The 12,941-nt window shown below is 46.0% G+C and overlaps 1 protein-coding gene across 6 annotated transcripts in view; it reads left to right on the top strand.

The window, feature by feature from the left end:
- dpp6a (dipeptidyl-peptidase 6a) overlaps positions 1-12,941 on the top strand; it is a 1,618,183-nt gene that overhangs the window by 1,595,374 nt on the left and 9,868 nt on the right. For all 6 annotated transcript variants that reach the window (XM_038798406.1, XM_038798408.1, XM_038798409.1 and 3 more), the window contains exons 22-23: positions 1,416-1,533; positions 5,608-5,666. In XM_038798406.1, the coding sequence (XP_038654334.1) occupies positions 1,416-1,533; positions 5,608-5,666 (177 nt within the window). The remainder of the gene's footprint in view (positions 1-1,415; positions 1,534-5,607; positions 5,667-12,941) is intronic.

The raw sequence follows: 12,941 nt of genomic DNA, 5'->3' as shown, positions 1-12,941 counted from the left end.
AACATTGGGTGCTCCCCATCCGTTTCCATACCGACCGAGGCCTTTGTGCAGCAAATCGGGACTTTTCAGTGGGACTTTTCAGCGAGCTCGGACTGCAGCTGCGGTTCTCCCCCAGTCAATGACTCACATCTTTGATGATCACCCGCTGACCAAATTCAGCGGCAGCTCAGAGAGCTCCATTTAGCCGCTGTGGAAGCTATTGCCTGGCTTGGTGCAGACACTAAAATAAAAACAAGGGCTCCGTCGCAGTTCATCCAGACGGCTCACCGCAATCTTTTTCAAGGTGATTAAATGTGAGCAATAAATGCTGACCTTGCCCACGATTTCATGTTCAAAAATTTTGTTTGTGAGAATTGTTCAGCACCATGGTCCGCAAGACATAGGAGTAGAAGTAGGCCAATCAGCCCGTTCAGTCTGCTCCGCCATTGGTTGATATCATGATTTATCTAATATGATAATCCTCAAATCCACTTTCCCGCCTTATCCCATTACCCTTGATACCCTTACTGATTAAAATCTGTCCATCTCAGCCTTGATTCTTGCGGGGTGGGTGGAGGAACTAAGACAGATGTCTGCTGATTGCATTGATCAGTGTAAACTATTGCACCTATCTTCAAGGAGTAAATAAGTCAAACAGGAATAAAGCTGGATTCTCCATTTGGGAGACTAAATGTTGACGCTAGCAGAGCATGTCTGGACTTTCACGACCGAACAATTTGGCGCAAAACCCTTACTGATTCCACTACTGGTGAGGGGCAAGCATTGGGGCCGAGTGAAAACAGCCGGAGAATGGCCAGGTCCCGGGCTGCGCATACGCACGGCTGACGACCTGCACCAGTCGCGCAGTACAACATGGCGCCGGCCATGTGCAGACCTAACCTGCCAACCGCGACAGCACAGCCCACCCCTTGGCCACCACCCACCAGTCACCCCAGCGTAGCAGCAGCCCTCCCCGGCCAGCGGCACGGATCTCAGCTGAGTGTGGCGGTGCTAGACACTGTCCGCAGTCGGCATGCCAAGTTCCCGCACACTCGGGGCCACACGTGGCCTGCGCCATCGGGAACTCTGCCCATCGGGGGCGGTGCATCGTGGGTGCGCCGGCCGATGACGTGGCAACCGCGTTGAAACAGCGGGTCACGTGCATGTTGGTTTGGGGAGGGCGGAGCATGGAAGACCAGCGTCAAACAGCCGCCGGCCCCGATTCCGGTGTGGGAATCCATTCCCTGCCCGATCGCCGGTCACAGAGAATCCAACCCAAGGTCTTTATATAATCCCATAAAAATGTCTTTATAATTACAATAACATATTCATGAGCAGCATTAAATGAACTTTACAAGAATTATGTTTTGTCTTATTGACGCCCAGTCTTATTTCACTGTTATGTGAAAGATTAACTACTCCTGTTTACTTTCTAGGCTTATGGTGGATATCTGAGTCTGATGTTGCTCACCACAGAAAATGGATTTGACAAAAAAAATGCCTTATTCAAGTGCGGAATTGCACTTTCTCCAATCACAGACTTTAAACTGTACGGTAAGCATCAGCTTGTAAAATTCCCCATCTCCGCTCACCTGAAACTCGCACCCTGCTGATTCGATGATGCCAAACCTCTCTTGGCCAACCTCCTGATCTCTGTTGATACAAATCTTTCAAAACTTTGCTGTCCTAATATTATTCCACACTAATTCTTTCCCACCTGTCTTCACTGATCCACGTTGGCTTCCAGTGCCCCAACCACACATTTAAAATTGTCAACTTAATGTTTAAATCCCTTCTTGGTCTCAGCCTTCCTGCCCTCCTCCAGTCCACCAACCTTCTTGATCCCTGTTCCTCTGACTGACCTTTGACATCAATCCTCTATGCCACCTCACTGTTGGCAGCTGTGATTTCACCCTTCTGGACCTGCTGTTTAATTTAAATTCCTTCCCTAAATCTCCTTGATCACCCTCATTAAGACAATCCTTGGCCAAGCTTCTAATCATCCTTTGGGTCAGTGAACTGTTTTTCCTCACGTCCCTGTGAAGTGCTTTGGCATGTTTATCTTGACTTTCACATTTACCTGATCTGGTTGAATGTACATTCTAAACCTTGCCATAGGCAAGGAGATTAACTGGCGGTAAATAATTGGAGTTATAATAATAATAATCTTTATTGCCACAAGTAGGTTTACATTAACACTGCAATGAATTTACTGTGAAAATCCCCTAGTCGCCACATTCTGGCACCTGTTCGGGTACACAGAGGGAGAATGCAGAATGTCCAATTCACCTAACAGCACGTCTTTTGGCACTTGTGGGAGGAAACCGAAGCACCCGGAGGAAACCCACGTAGACACAGGGAGAATGTGCAGACTCCGCACAGAGGGTGACCCAAGCCGGGAATCAAACCTGTTACCCATCGATGAGTCCCCCTTGATCAATATCCAGGGGGTTACCATTGATCATAAACTGAACTGGACGAGCGTTATAAATACTGTGGCTACAAGAGCAGGTCAGAGATGGGAATTCTGCAGCATGTCAGGCAGAATGTGATGAACAACACTGAAGAACCTCGACACCATCCAGGACAAAGCAGCCCATAAGACCTTAAGACATAGGAGCAGAATTAGGCCACTTGGCACTTGGCCCATTGAGTCTGCTCCGCCATTCAATCATGGCTAATATTTTTCTCATTCATATTCTCCTGCCTTCTCCACATAACCCTTGATCTCCTTATTAATCAACAACCTATCTATCTCTGTCTTAAAGACACTTCGTGATTTGGCCTCCACAGCCTTCTGCGGCAAAGAGTTCCACAGATTCACCACCCTCTGGCTGAAGAAATTCTTTTTCATCTCTGTTTTAAAGGATCCTCCCTTTAGTCTGAGATTGTGTACTTAGGACCTATATCCCCCACCAATCTCTCCGCCACTGAAGCAGAGTGGCGGCATTGTGCGCCATCTACAAGATGGGCCTGTTCCTGTGCTGTACTCAGTAAGGGTCCTTCACCAGCAACTTCCAAACCCGCAACCTCTACCACTTCGCAGGAGAAAGGCAGGTGCCTGGGAACACCGCTACCTGCAAGCTCCCCTCCAAGTCACTCGCCATCCTAACTTGGAAATATATCACTGTTCCTTCACTGTCATTGGGTCGAAATCCTGGAACTCCCTCCCTCCGAGTACTACGGGTGTTCCTCCACCACAGGGACTACAGCAGTTCAGGAAGGTAGCTTTGAGAAAGAATCTTCCAGACTTGAAACGTTAGCCCCCTTCTCTCTCTAGAGATGCTATTAGACCTCTGAGATTGCCCAGTATTTTCTGTTTTTGTAGCGAAGATTGCCTACTTGACCCCTGGATCTCACTGCATTTCCTTAAATTCTGGGTCAGTAAAAATACACTCTGGCGCCCAGGGGAGGTCACGTTCACTTACATGTGCGGCCTTTGAGAAGAGACTGTGGAAAATTGGACTATTCAACCTGAAAATTATGGAACAGTGTAAGATGGGTACTGCACCAGAATTACATTGAGGCAGGGGATCCGCGAGCTCTGTTGGCTGGATGGCTGGTTCGTGATGCGGAGTGACACCAAAAACTCGGGTTCACTTCCCGTACCTGCTGGGGTTATTCATGAAGGCCCCGCCTTCTCAACCTTGCCCTTGCCTGAGGTGTGATGACCCTCAAGTTAAACCACCACCAGTCAGCTCTCTATCAAAAAGGGGTGAGCATGGGCAGCACGGTGGCGCAGTGGTTAGCACTGCTGCCTCACGGGGCCGAGGTCCCAGGTTTGATCCCGGCTCTGGGTCATTGTCCATGTGGAGTTTGCACATTCTCCCCTTGTTTACGTGGGTTTCACCCCAACAACCCAAAAGATGTGCAGGCTAGGTGGATTGACCATGCTAAATTGCCCCTTAATTGGAAAAAATTAATTAGGTACTCTAATTTTTTTTTTTAAAGGGGTGATCAGCTTATGGTCCTCGGGGACTATGGTGACATCCCATTACAGCAGTAGAACAGAGAGCGCAGCTCCCAATTAGTGAAAGGTAAATTTAGAATTAATATCAGGATGTGTTTTAAACAAAGTGAACAACATGTAGAATAAACGGCCACAGAACGTAATGAGGAGGGAGACCGAAATCGTTTGGGAAATAACGCTGAAATGGGCAGATTGTATGAGCTTTCTGGATGATGAACATAAACTCCCCAAAAGGGCCTTTCTCCTCAATAATTATCGATGATCTTGCGAGTGAAAACCCTACATGACCACTTCTTATTTCCAATTCCCTGATGTTGAATCTATCTGCTTTACTGAACCCTTCACCATGTTGAGCTACTTTCCGAGGTACAACTGCATCCTTTCCATTCATAACCTTAAACTTCTGGGGGATCTCCTCAAAATACAAATCTCCTCATGTTCCAAGAAAATAAGCCGAAGTGTATTTGTAAAAGGTATTGTGTGATTAGCCAGGAAACTGAATTATCCATCTCTGCGGAGCTCCAGGGAATAGTGCACGTCAAGGATCAACCGTTTAATGCACACTCGCCACAAACCAAAATAAACCCAAATATTGCATCGTCGGGAGCAGTGTGAACCCTGGCTGAGTCTTCCCTTCCTATCTCAGAGTGCTGAGACTAATGGGCAGCATGAGGTTTAGAGGAGATGTACTAGGCAAGTTTTTTCACCGAGGGTAGTGGGTGCCTAGAACGCGCTGATGGAGGAGGTGGTAGAAACAGGGACGATAGTGATATTTAGGGGGCATCTTGACAAATACATGAATAGGATGGGAATAGAGGGATATGGACCCCGGAAGTGCAGAAGATTTTAGTTTAGACGGGCAGCATGGTCGGCACAGGCTTGGGGGGGCCGAAGGTTCCTGTGCTGTACTTTTCTTTGTTCTTTGGTCACGGTAGCACAGTGGATAGCACAGTTGCTTCACAGCTCCAGGGTCCCAGGTTCGATTCCTAGCTTGGGTCACTGTGCGGAGTCTGCACGTTCTCGTGTCTGCGTGGGTTTCCTCCGGGTGCTCCGGTTTCGTCCCACAGTCCAAAGATGTGCAGGTTAGGTGGATTGACCATGTTCAATTGCCCTTAGTGTGGGGTTACTGGGTTATGGGGATGGGGTGGAGGAGGTGTTGGCTCGGGTAGGGTGGTCTTTCCAAGGGCCAGTGCAGACTCGATGGGCCGAATGGCCACCTTCTGCACTGAATATACTATGATTTAATTGGTGCAGTCCTACCACTAACCCTGCTGAGGTCAGTGCCATTCAAGTTGCTGGTACCAGTAAACTATCAGGGAAGCTGGGATCCTGCCCTTGTCCCCATCTTGTCCTCGATCGTATGAAAACAAATCAGCTGAGACCTTATTGCTCATGATAATGGCTCTCAAATGCGTAACACATTTGTATGGCTTCCTGCTGTTTTGACGGAGGCTAAATCTATTGAAAATACGAACATATGCAAAATGATGGTGAGGAAAAGACTCACATTGTAAAGATAACTTTGTGATTTCCAGTGGAAATGTACCCTTTTTAATGCTTGCAAACAAATGTGGGATATTAATGGGATATTAATGTAGCTGCCTTTTAGCTGCGCGGCATCTCTTTGCCCTTCTGACCTGCCATCTCTTTCTTCGCAGCATCTGCATTCTCAGAACGGTATTTTGGTACACCCAACAAAGCCGAGCGAGGTTACGGGGTAAGTGCAAAGAAACCAACACTCAGCCTTTGGACTCTCCAAATCAGTCGCCTTCAGCAGTATGGAGGAGATTTTTCACTATTTAAGCACGAATGGACAGAATCAAGATAGGCCCTTTTTCAGAAGATGACCCAGTTACTCAGTCAAACTAGTGTACCTAGGTGGAACAGGGAGCTAAGAGTCAGTCTCCGAAATGCATTTAAAGGCGAAAGAAAGTCGGGCGGCGGGGTGATGCAGTGGTTAGCACAGTTGCCTACGGCACTGAAGACCTGGGTTTGATCCCAGCCCTGGGTCACAGCCTGTGTGGAGTTTGCACATTCTCCCCATATCTGCGTTCGTTTCAACCCCACAGCCCAACGATGTGCAGACTAGGGGGATTGGCCACACTAAATTGCCCCTTAATTGGAAAAAAAAAGAATTGGGTACTCTAAATTTAAAAAAATACTAACGAATGCAGAATTCTCTCTCAGTAAGATTAACATCCTGGCCTCCAACTTTAACTTTACTTCCTTTTCTTCTTCCACAAAGAGGTATTAAATGTGTGATGAAATATAAAGAGAATTTCATTTGTTAAAACCTTCATACATCTGTAGTGTGCCTTTTAATTAGGAACTGGCCAATAGACTTAATCTACTTTGCATGAACATTTAGCTCAGTGACACACTGTATTACCACTGTATTCCTCAGGGGTCAGAGGCTAATTGAATGCGAAAGAAGCAAACATGGTATCTGCCAGCAATCATGAAGATCACATTGAGCATATTACTTTGTTGAATTATACGAAGCAGAGGCACAGAATAATTTTTCTGACATCTCTGACTTATTGCTTGCTGTTCTGAAAGGCCCCTTTTTCTGACTGTTACAACTTTATTCAAGTGGCGCTGCCTTTTGAATGAGACATTTAAACCAAAGTCCTGTCTGTCTGCTCAAGTGCATGTGAAAGCAGGGGAATTATTGGCCGAAAGCCTCAGCTAACATCACTGAAAGTTACCTGGTCATTATTCGTTGCTGACTGTGGGAGTTCGCTGTGCGCTAGTTAGCTGCTGAATTTCCTGCATTGCAATAGTGACTACACTTCAAAATGTCCTTCATTAGGTATCGAGTGTTTGAGATGTCTGCTGGTCATGAAAAGCACTATTTAAATACGTACATTCCTTTTATACATCACCATGAGTCCTCGCTCCAGACATTTTGTTTTAAAGGAGCACCTGCTAAGTTGTTCCATTTGCTTTCAATTTACAACCTGTTCCTGTAAAGTTTATTTGCCTGTTGCGTTATCTGCAGTGCTGATCTGTTTTCAGTGCAGGCTAATCCCTGCATTAAAATGGTAATCAATAAAAGCATACTTGGTTAGATAGCTAGTTTGTGATGCAGAGCAAGGCCATGAAACTATTGTCGATTGTCGTAATAAAACCATCTGGTGGGCAGCACGGTGGCACAGTGGTTAGCATTGCCGCCGACGGCGCTGAGGACCCGGGTTCGAATCCCGGCCCTGGGTCACTGTCCATGTGGAGTTTGCACATTCTCCCTGTGTCTGCGTGGGTTTCACCCCCACAACTCAAACAAAGATGTGCAGAGTAGGTGGATTGGCCACACTAAATTGCCCCTTAATTGGAAAAAAAATAATTGGCTACTCTAAAATTTAAAAAAAAGTAAAACCAGCTGGTTCGCTAATGTCCTTCAAGGAAGGAAATCTGTCTTCCTTATGTGTGACTACATGTGACTCCTGATCCACAGCAATATGGGTGACTTTTAAATGCACTCTGCAGATAAGATAAAAAGAATGATATGAGTCCTTGCTTTCAATGTTGGATACCTTGCAGCAAGCTTTGCTCCCAGCATGCTGATTGATCAAAGCCACCGGTGTACAGTTGGTGATGGTCTTCGGGTGGGAACATTCATTCAGTACTCACAGCAATAGGATCTCTTCTGGAGAGGCACTTTAGTTTTTATTCAACTGGGCCTTCAGCTCTAGGTTTGCATCCAGGCCTCTCTCTTCCTGTAGAGACATTAGGGTTCCCATCAGCCCCCGCTTCCGGTTTGTGGACTGACTTCACTTTACTGCAGTCTGAGGATAACCCTGTCCAAGCTTGCTAGAGCGAGAGAAGAGCCCTACAACTGGAGTTTTGGAGAACATTTATCATGCCAGACAGAGAAAATCGGAGAAGGTTCTTCCAACCTCTGAACTCGAAGCAAAACTCAAAACAACCCAGCCAGAGAAACATCCCAGAGAAGTCCGAACCAACCACAATCTAATACCAGCAAAGCTCTGCATTTAGAGCCGGCTCATTGACCGCCAGCCAAGTCCATCACTCTTAGTCATCACTGATGTCAGTCAAATTGTTCCGGAATCTGCTTTTTTCAATTAAAGGCAGCAAGACTCTCTGGAATCTGCTGGTTGAAATTACAGACAGCTTAATGCAGACTGATTTGCCTCAGGGTCACAGGTCAATCTTCAGTTTGAACCAGCACAGGCTTCTATTGAAATTAAAGGCAAAGTCTGCATTAAAGGTACAGGCCCATTAATTGTCCTTAGAAAAAAATTGTAATAGCAAAAATAAAAGAAGCAAAAGAAAGGGGAAAGCATGGAACAAACAGGATTTAAACAGAAGGGTCCTTACGTCCTGAAGAGGTGATAAATGGCTGCACAGATGTACATTTATTCTTTCTTTACATGCCCGAGCCATTGGGTGAAATAAAAGCAGAAACTGCTGGAAATATGCAACAGCTTCTGTGGAGAGAGAGATACGCCGAATCTGTTTTCAATGAATTATATTGGCTGAAGACTGGTATCTGGGATGCTGAGAGCCTCAGCAGGAGGCAAAGATTGATCATTAACAGCACTTCTGGCTGAAGTTGGCGGGGCCAGCATTTGTTGCCAACCCTAATTGCCCTTGAACTGAGTGGCTTGCTAGATCATTTTAGTGGGGAGAAGTTAAGAGTCAAGAGCATTGATTGTTGCGATTGCTTCCGTCTTGCCTTTTGTACTGATGTGCTGGGCTCCTCCAACATTGAGGATGGATATATTTATGAAGTCTTCTCCTCCAGTAGATTTTTAATTGTCCTCCACCATTCATGACTGGATGTGGCAAGACTGCAGAACTTAGATCTTGCCCATTGCTTGGTGGGATCATTTAGCTGTCTATTGTGTGCTGCTTTCGTTGTTTGAGATGCTAGTAGTGCTGTGTTGTAGCTTCACTAGGTTGACACCACATTTTTTAGGTATACCTGGTGCTGCTCCTGATATGAGATCCTGCACTCTTCATTGAACCAGGATTGATCCCCGAACTTGGTGGTTATGGTAGAGTGGGGATATTCTGGACCGTGAGGTTACAAAGTGTGGTTGAGTACAATTGTTCTGCTACAGATGGCCCATAGCACCTCATGGATGCTCAGTTTTGAGTTGCTAGATCTGTTCAAGATCTATCCCATTTAGCATCAGTGGTAATGCCGCACAATATAACGGAGGGTATCCTCAATCTAAAGATGGGACTTCCTCTGCAGAAGGAATCACACTTACCAATACTGTCATCAACAGATGCATGTGCAAGAGGTAGATTGGCGAAGATGCGGTCAAGTCAATTTTCACTCTTGTTGATTGCCTCACCAATGAAGTCTCCTCCAGCCACACAACCCTCTGCTGCACTCACAGACTAGCAGCTATGTCCTTTTGGACTCCGACTGCTCGGTCAGTCGTGGTGCTACTGAGACACGCTTGATGATGGACATTGAAGTCCCCCAGCCAGAGTACATTCTGTGCCCTTGCCACCTTCAGTGCTTCCTCCAAGTGGTGTTCAACATGAAGTTCAACTGAATCATTTTTTTTTTCACATTCGTCTATGCGATGTGGGCGGCGTTAGCTGGGCCAGCGTTTATTGCCTATCGCTGAGGGCATTTAAGAGTCACCCACATTGCTGGGTGTCTGGAGTCACATGTAGGCCAGACCAGGCAAGGATGGCAGATTTCCTTCCCGAAAGGACATTAGTGAACCGGATGGATTTTTACAACAATCGACAATGGTTTCTGTGTTGTTACTCGTGTCTTAATAAAGCTCGTAGTCTCAAATGTGGAGAAGATGCTTTATTGTGAGTTCGTTCTCTCTTCAGAGCTGTTTCCTAAGGTTACCTTCAGTGCTCCTAGCTGGCATGTGTGTGTGTGTGTGTGTCCTGCTCCAAGTTCTGCCCTCTGTGAAGTGTGTCCTCACTTCCTGTCCCCGTCTATTTATATGGCTCCCCCGTGCCCCCTCTAGTGTTTGCTCAGATGTATTGCATCTAGTTAACTTGTGATCACCACATCCCCCTTTTTCTCTTTACATATTTTCTGTACATCGTTAAAGAAAATTGTACATCCTGTCCCGGTGTATTTATAGCTCTCCCTCTGGTGTTTGCTCAGTTGTTTTGTATCTAGTAAATCTACGATCACCACATCCCCCTTTTTCTCTTTACATAGTTGCTGTACATTGTTAAAGAAAATTATAGAAAACAGTTACTTATGATATGCGTATCTATACAGGTGATGGTGCTATTGCATATTGTACAAAGCCAATGTAGTTATATGTCCAATTTTAATAAAAACATTTATGAGTCCAAACTTGATGAATTTGTTCAGAGCTTTTTTTTCTTTTTGTTGTTGATGACATGGTGATATTGATATTGCAAGTCCGCTGTGAATGTTGTTGGTGTTCCTTGTTATTTTAAGTACCCAATGCATCATCCCGAGGTGTTTGCATGGTCACCTCACTGATGTTGACTGGCATGGACTTTTTATTCTTGTGCTTGTGGTGTTGATTTATTGTCTCATCCGCCTTGGATGCTGGTGTGCTTGCTCGTTCTGGAGCAGACGTGAGTTTGTGCGATTCGTTGTCATCCCATGACATGTTTGTAGTCTTGTCATCGTTTTGCAGTGTGCTGTGGCATTGTCCTTCATGTGCCGAGTAGTACCATTGTGTACAAGTCGTTGTTTCATTGCTGTTGTTTCTGTCGTTCCTGTTTTTGTTGTTTTCGTTGCCGTACTTGTTGCTGTTTTTGTCGTTTCTGTCTTTGGTGTTGGCACTGTCGTTGTTCCTGACTTTGTTGTTTTCGTTGCCGTTCGTGTTGCTGTTTTTGTCGTTTCTGTCTTTGGTGTTGTCGCTATCTTTGTTCCTGACTTTGTTGTTTTCGTTGCCGTTCTTGTTGTTTCTGTCTCTGTCGTAGTCGCTATCTTTGTGCCTGACTTTGGTGTTTGTCTTGTCGCGCTTCATGTTGCTTTTGTTCTTTCTGTTGTCGTTCTCGTTTCTGCTGTGCTTCTTGCTATTGTTGTTGGTCTTGTCGCGCTTCATGTTGCTTTTGTTCTTGCTGTTGTTTGTCCCGTTTCTGCTGTGCTTCTTTTGACTTTTGTTTTTCTTGTTATACTCTATTCGTGTCCCGAGTGGATAATTTGAGTCATTGAGCATTTCGTCTCGAGAGTGGTGCGAATGATCTGATGTTGCATCGGTGCAGGTGACCTCAATCATTTGTGGAGAATTGGATTCCTCATCTTTGCTTTCTTGGTGCTCCTCTTCCGGAGTCAAATTCTTCTCGATTTCATTTGACGCGGTGTCTCTGGATTCTTGGCGCTCCTCTTCTGGAGTCAAAACCTCAATGATTACAATTGACGTGATGTCTGTGGACTTCTGGCGCTCCTCTTCTGGAGTCCAAATCTGCATGATTTCAGTTGACGTGGTGTCTCCGGACTCTTGGTGCTCCGCTTCTGGAGTTGAAATCTTCATGATTTCCGTTGATGTTGTCTCACTGGACTCCAGGTGCTCCTCTTCTGGAGTCAAAATATGCATGGTTTCTTTTGGCTTGGTCTCTCTGGACTCCAGGTGCTCCTCTTCTGGAGTCAGAATCTGCATGGTTTCTTTTGGCTTGGTCTCTCTGGACTCCAGGTGCTCCTCTTCTGGAGTCAGAATCTGCATGGTTTCTTTCGGCGTTGTCTCTCTGGACTCCAGGTGCTCCTCTTCTGGAGTCAAAATCTGCATGTTTTCTTTCGGCATCGTCTCTCTGGACTGTTGGGTGGCCCGACTCTGTGCTTCTGTACAGACAAGCTGAGAACTGTCAGTCTCGCTGTGATCCTGTACGTCGAGTGCGATCACCTTGTTACTGTTTTCGCTCTGTGCTTCGGTACAGACAAGCTGAGAACTGTCAGTCTCACTGTGATCCTGTACGTCGAGTGTGATCACCTTGTCACTGTCTTCGCATGCAGTGGGTAGAGGTGCATTGTCTTCTTTTTGTTCCTGTGAGCTTGGTAGACTTTCATAGTCTGCTTGCGGTTGCTCAGATACAGCGGGTTTACCTGCATGGTCTTGTTCATGCATGGTGTTCGCCAGGGAGTGTTTGCTTGCATCCCTTTTGGAGTCTTTCATCACTCGCACTGTGGAGCCTGTCATCGCTCGCTCTGTGGAGTCTTCCTGTACTCTCTGTGTGGCGTCGTCTTTGTCTAGGGTATTGCTGTCATCCAATGTATCGACGAGCTGCCATGGCATCATGGTGTTGGATTCATCTACCATGAGTAGAGTCGTGTTGAGCTTTGCAACGGTGTCGCTGATGCTGTGATCAGCATGTCCAAATAACTCCTCCATGTCTGAGTAGTATTCTTTGATACCCATTTCATCTTCGTTGGCTTCTTCTACCACGAGTTGATTCGTGTTGAACTTTGCGACTGTGTTGCTGATGCTGTGTTAAGCATATCCGACTGACTCAGCTGTGTCTGAGTAGTATTCTTCGAAAACCAAATCATCCTGGTTGGATTCTTCTACCACGAGTTGATTTGTGTTGAACTTTGCGACCGTGTCGCTGATGCTGTGATAAGCATATCCGACTGTCTCAGCCATGTCTGAGAGGTAATCTTCGAAAAACAAATCATCTTTTGTTGTTTCGGAATTCTTTTTGTTCTCTTCACTTTGGGTGGTGCAGACTGCTTTTTTCAGGGTGTTGTGCAAGTTGTTTTTAACTGTTGGTTTAAGTTCAGGCGTTTTTCTGTGTTCTGAGGCAAGAAAATTTGTGTTTACCACTTTAAGTGTCTTATTTTCAATTTTCGGGCATTTCCCTTTTAAGTGGGCGTGGTCGGGATGCTCAGACGTCATGACGTCATGCGTAGGAATGAATTGCGCATGCGCAAATCGGCTTTCCTTCCCTGTGCGGTTCTGTGTCCATTGCGCATGCGCGGCTTGCGCATGCGCATGACGATCCGCGACCAAGACTTTTTTTGACTGCGCATGACTTTCGGCTTGCGCATGCGCATCACGATCGGCACCGC

This window comes from Scyliorhinus canicula, chromosome 5 (genome assembly GCF_902713615.1).
Source record: "Scyliorhinus canicula chromosome 5, sScyCan1.1, whole genome shotgun sequence".
NCBI lineage: Eukaryota > Metazoa > Chordata > Chondrichthyes > Carcharhiniformes > Scyliorhinidae > Scyliorhinus > Scyliorhinus canicula.
This window is presented reverse-complemented; position numbering and strand designations above follow the sequence as displayed.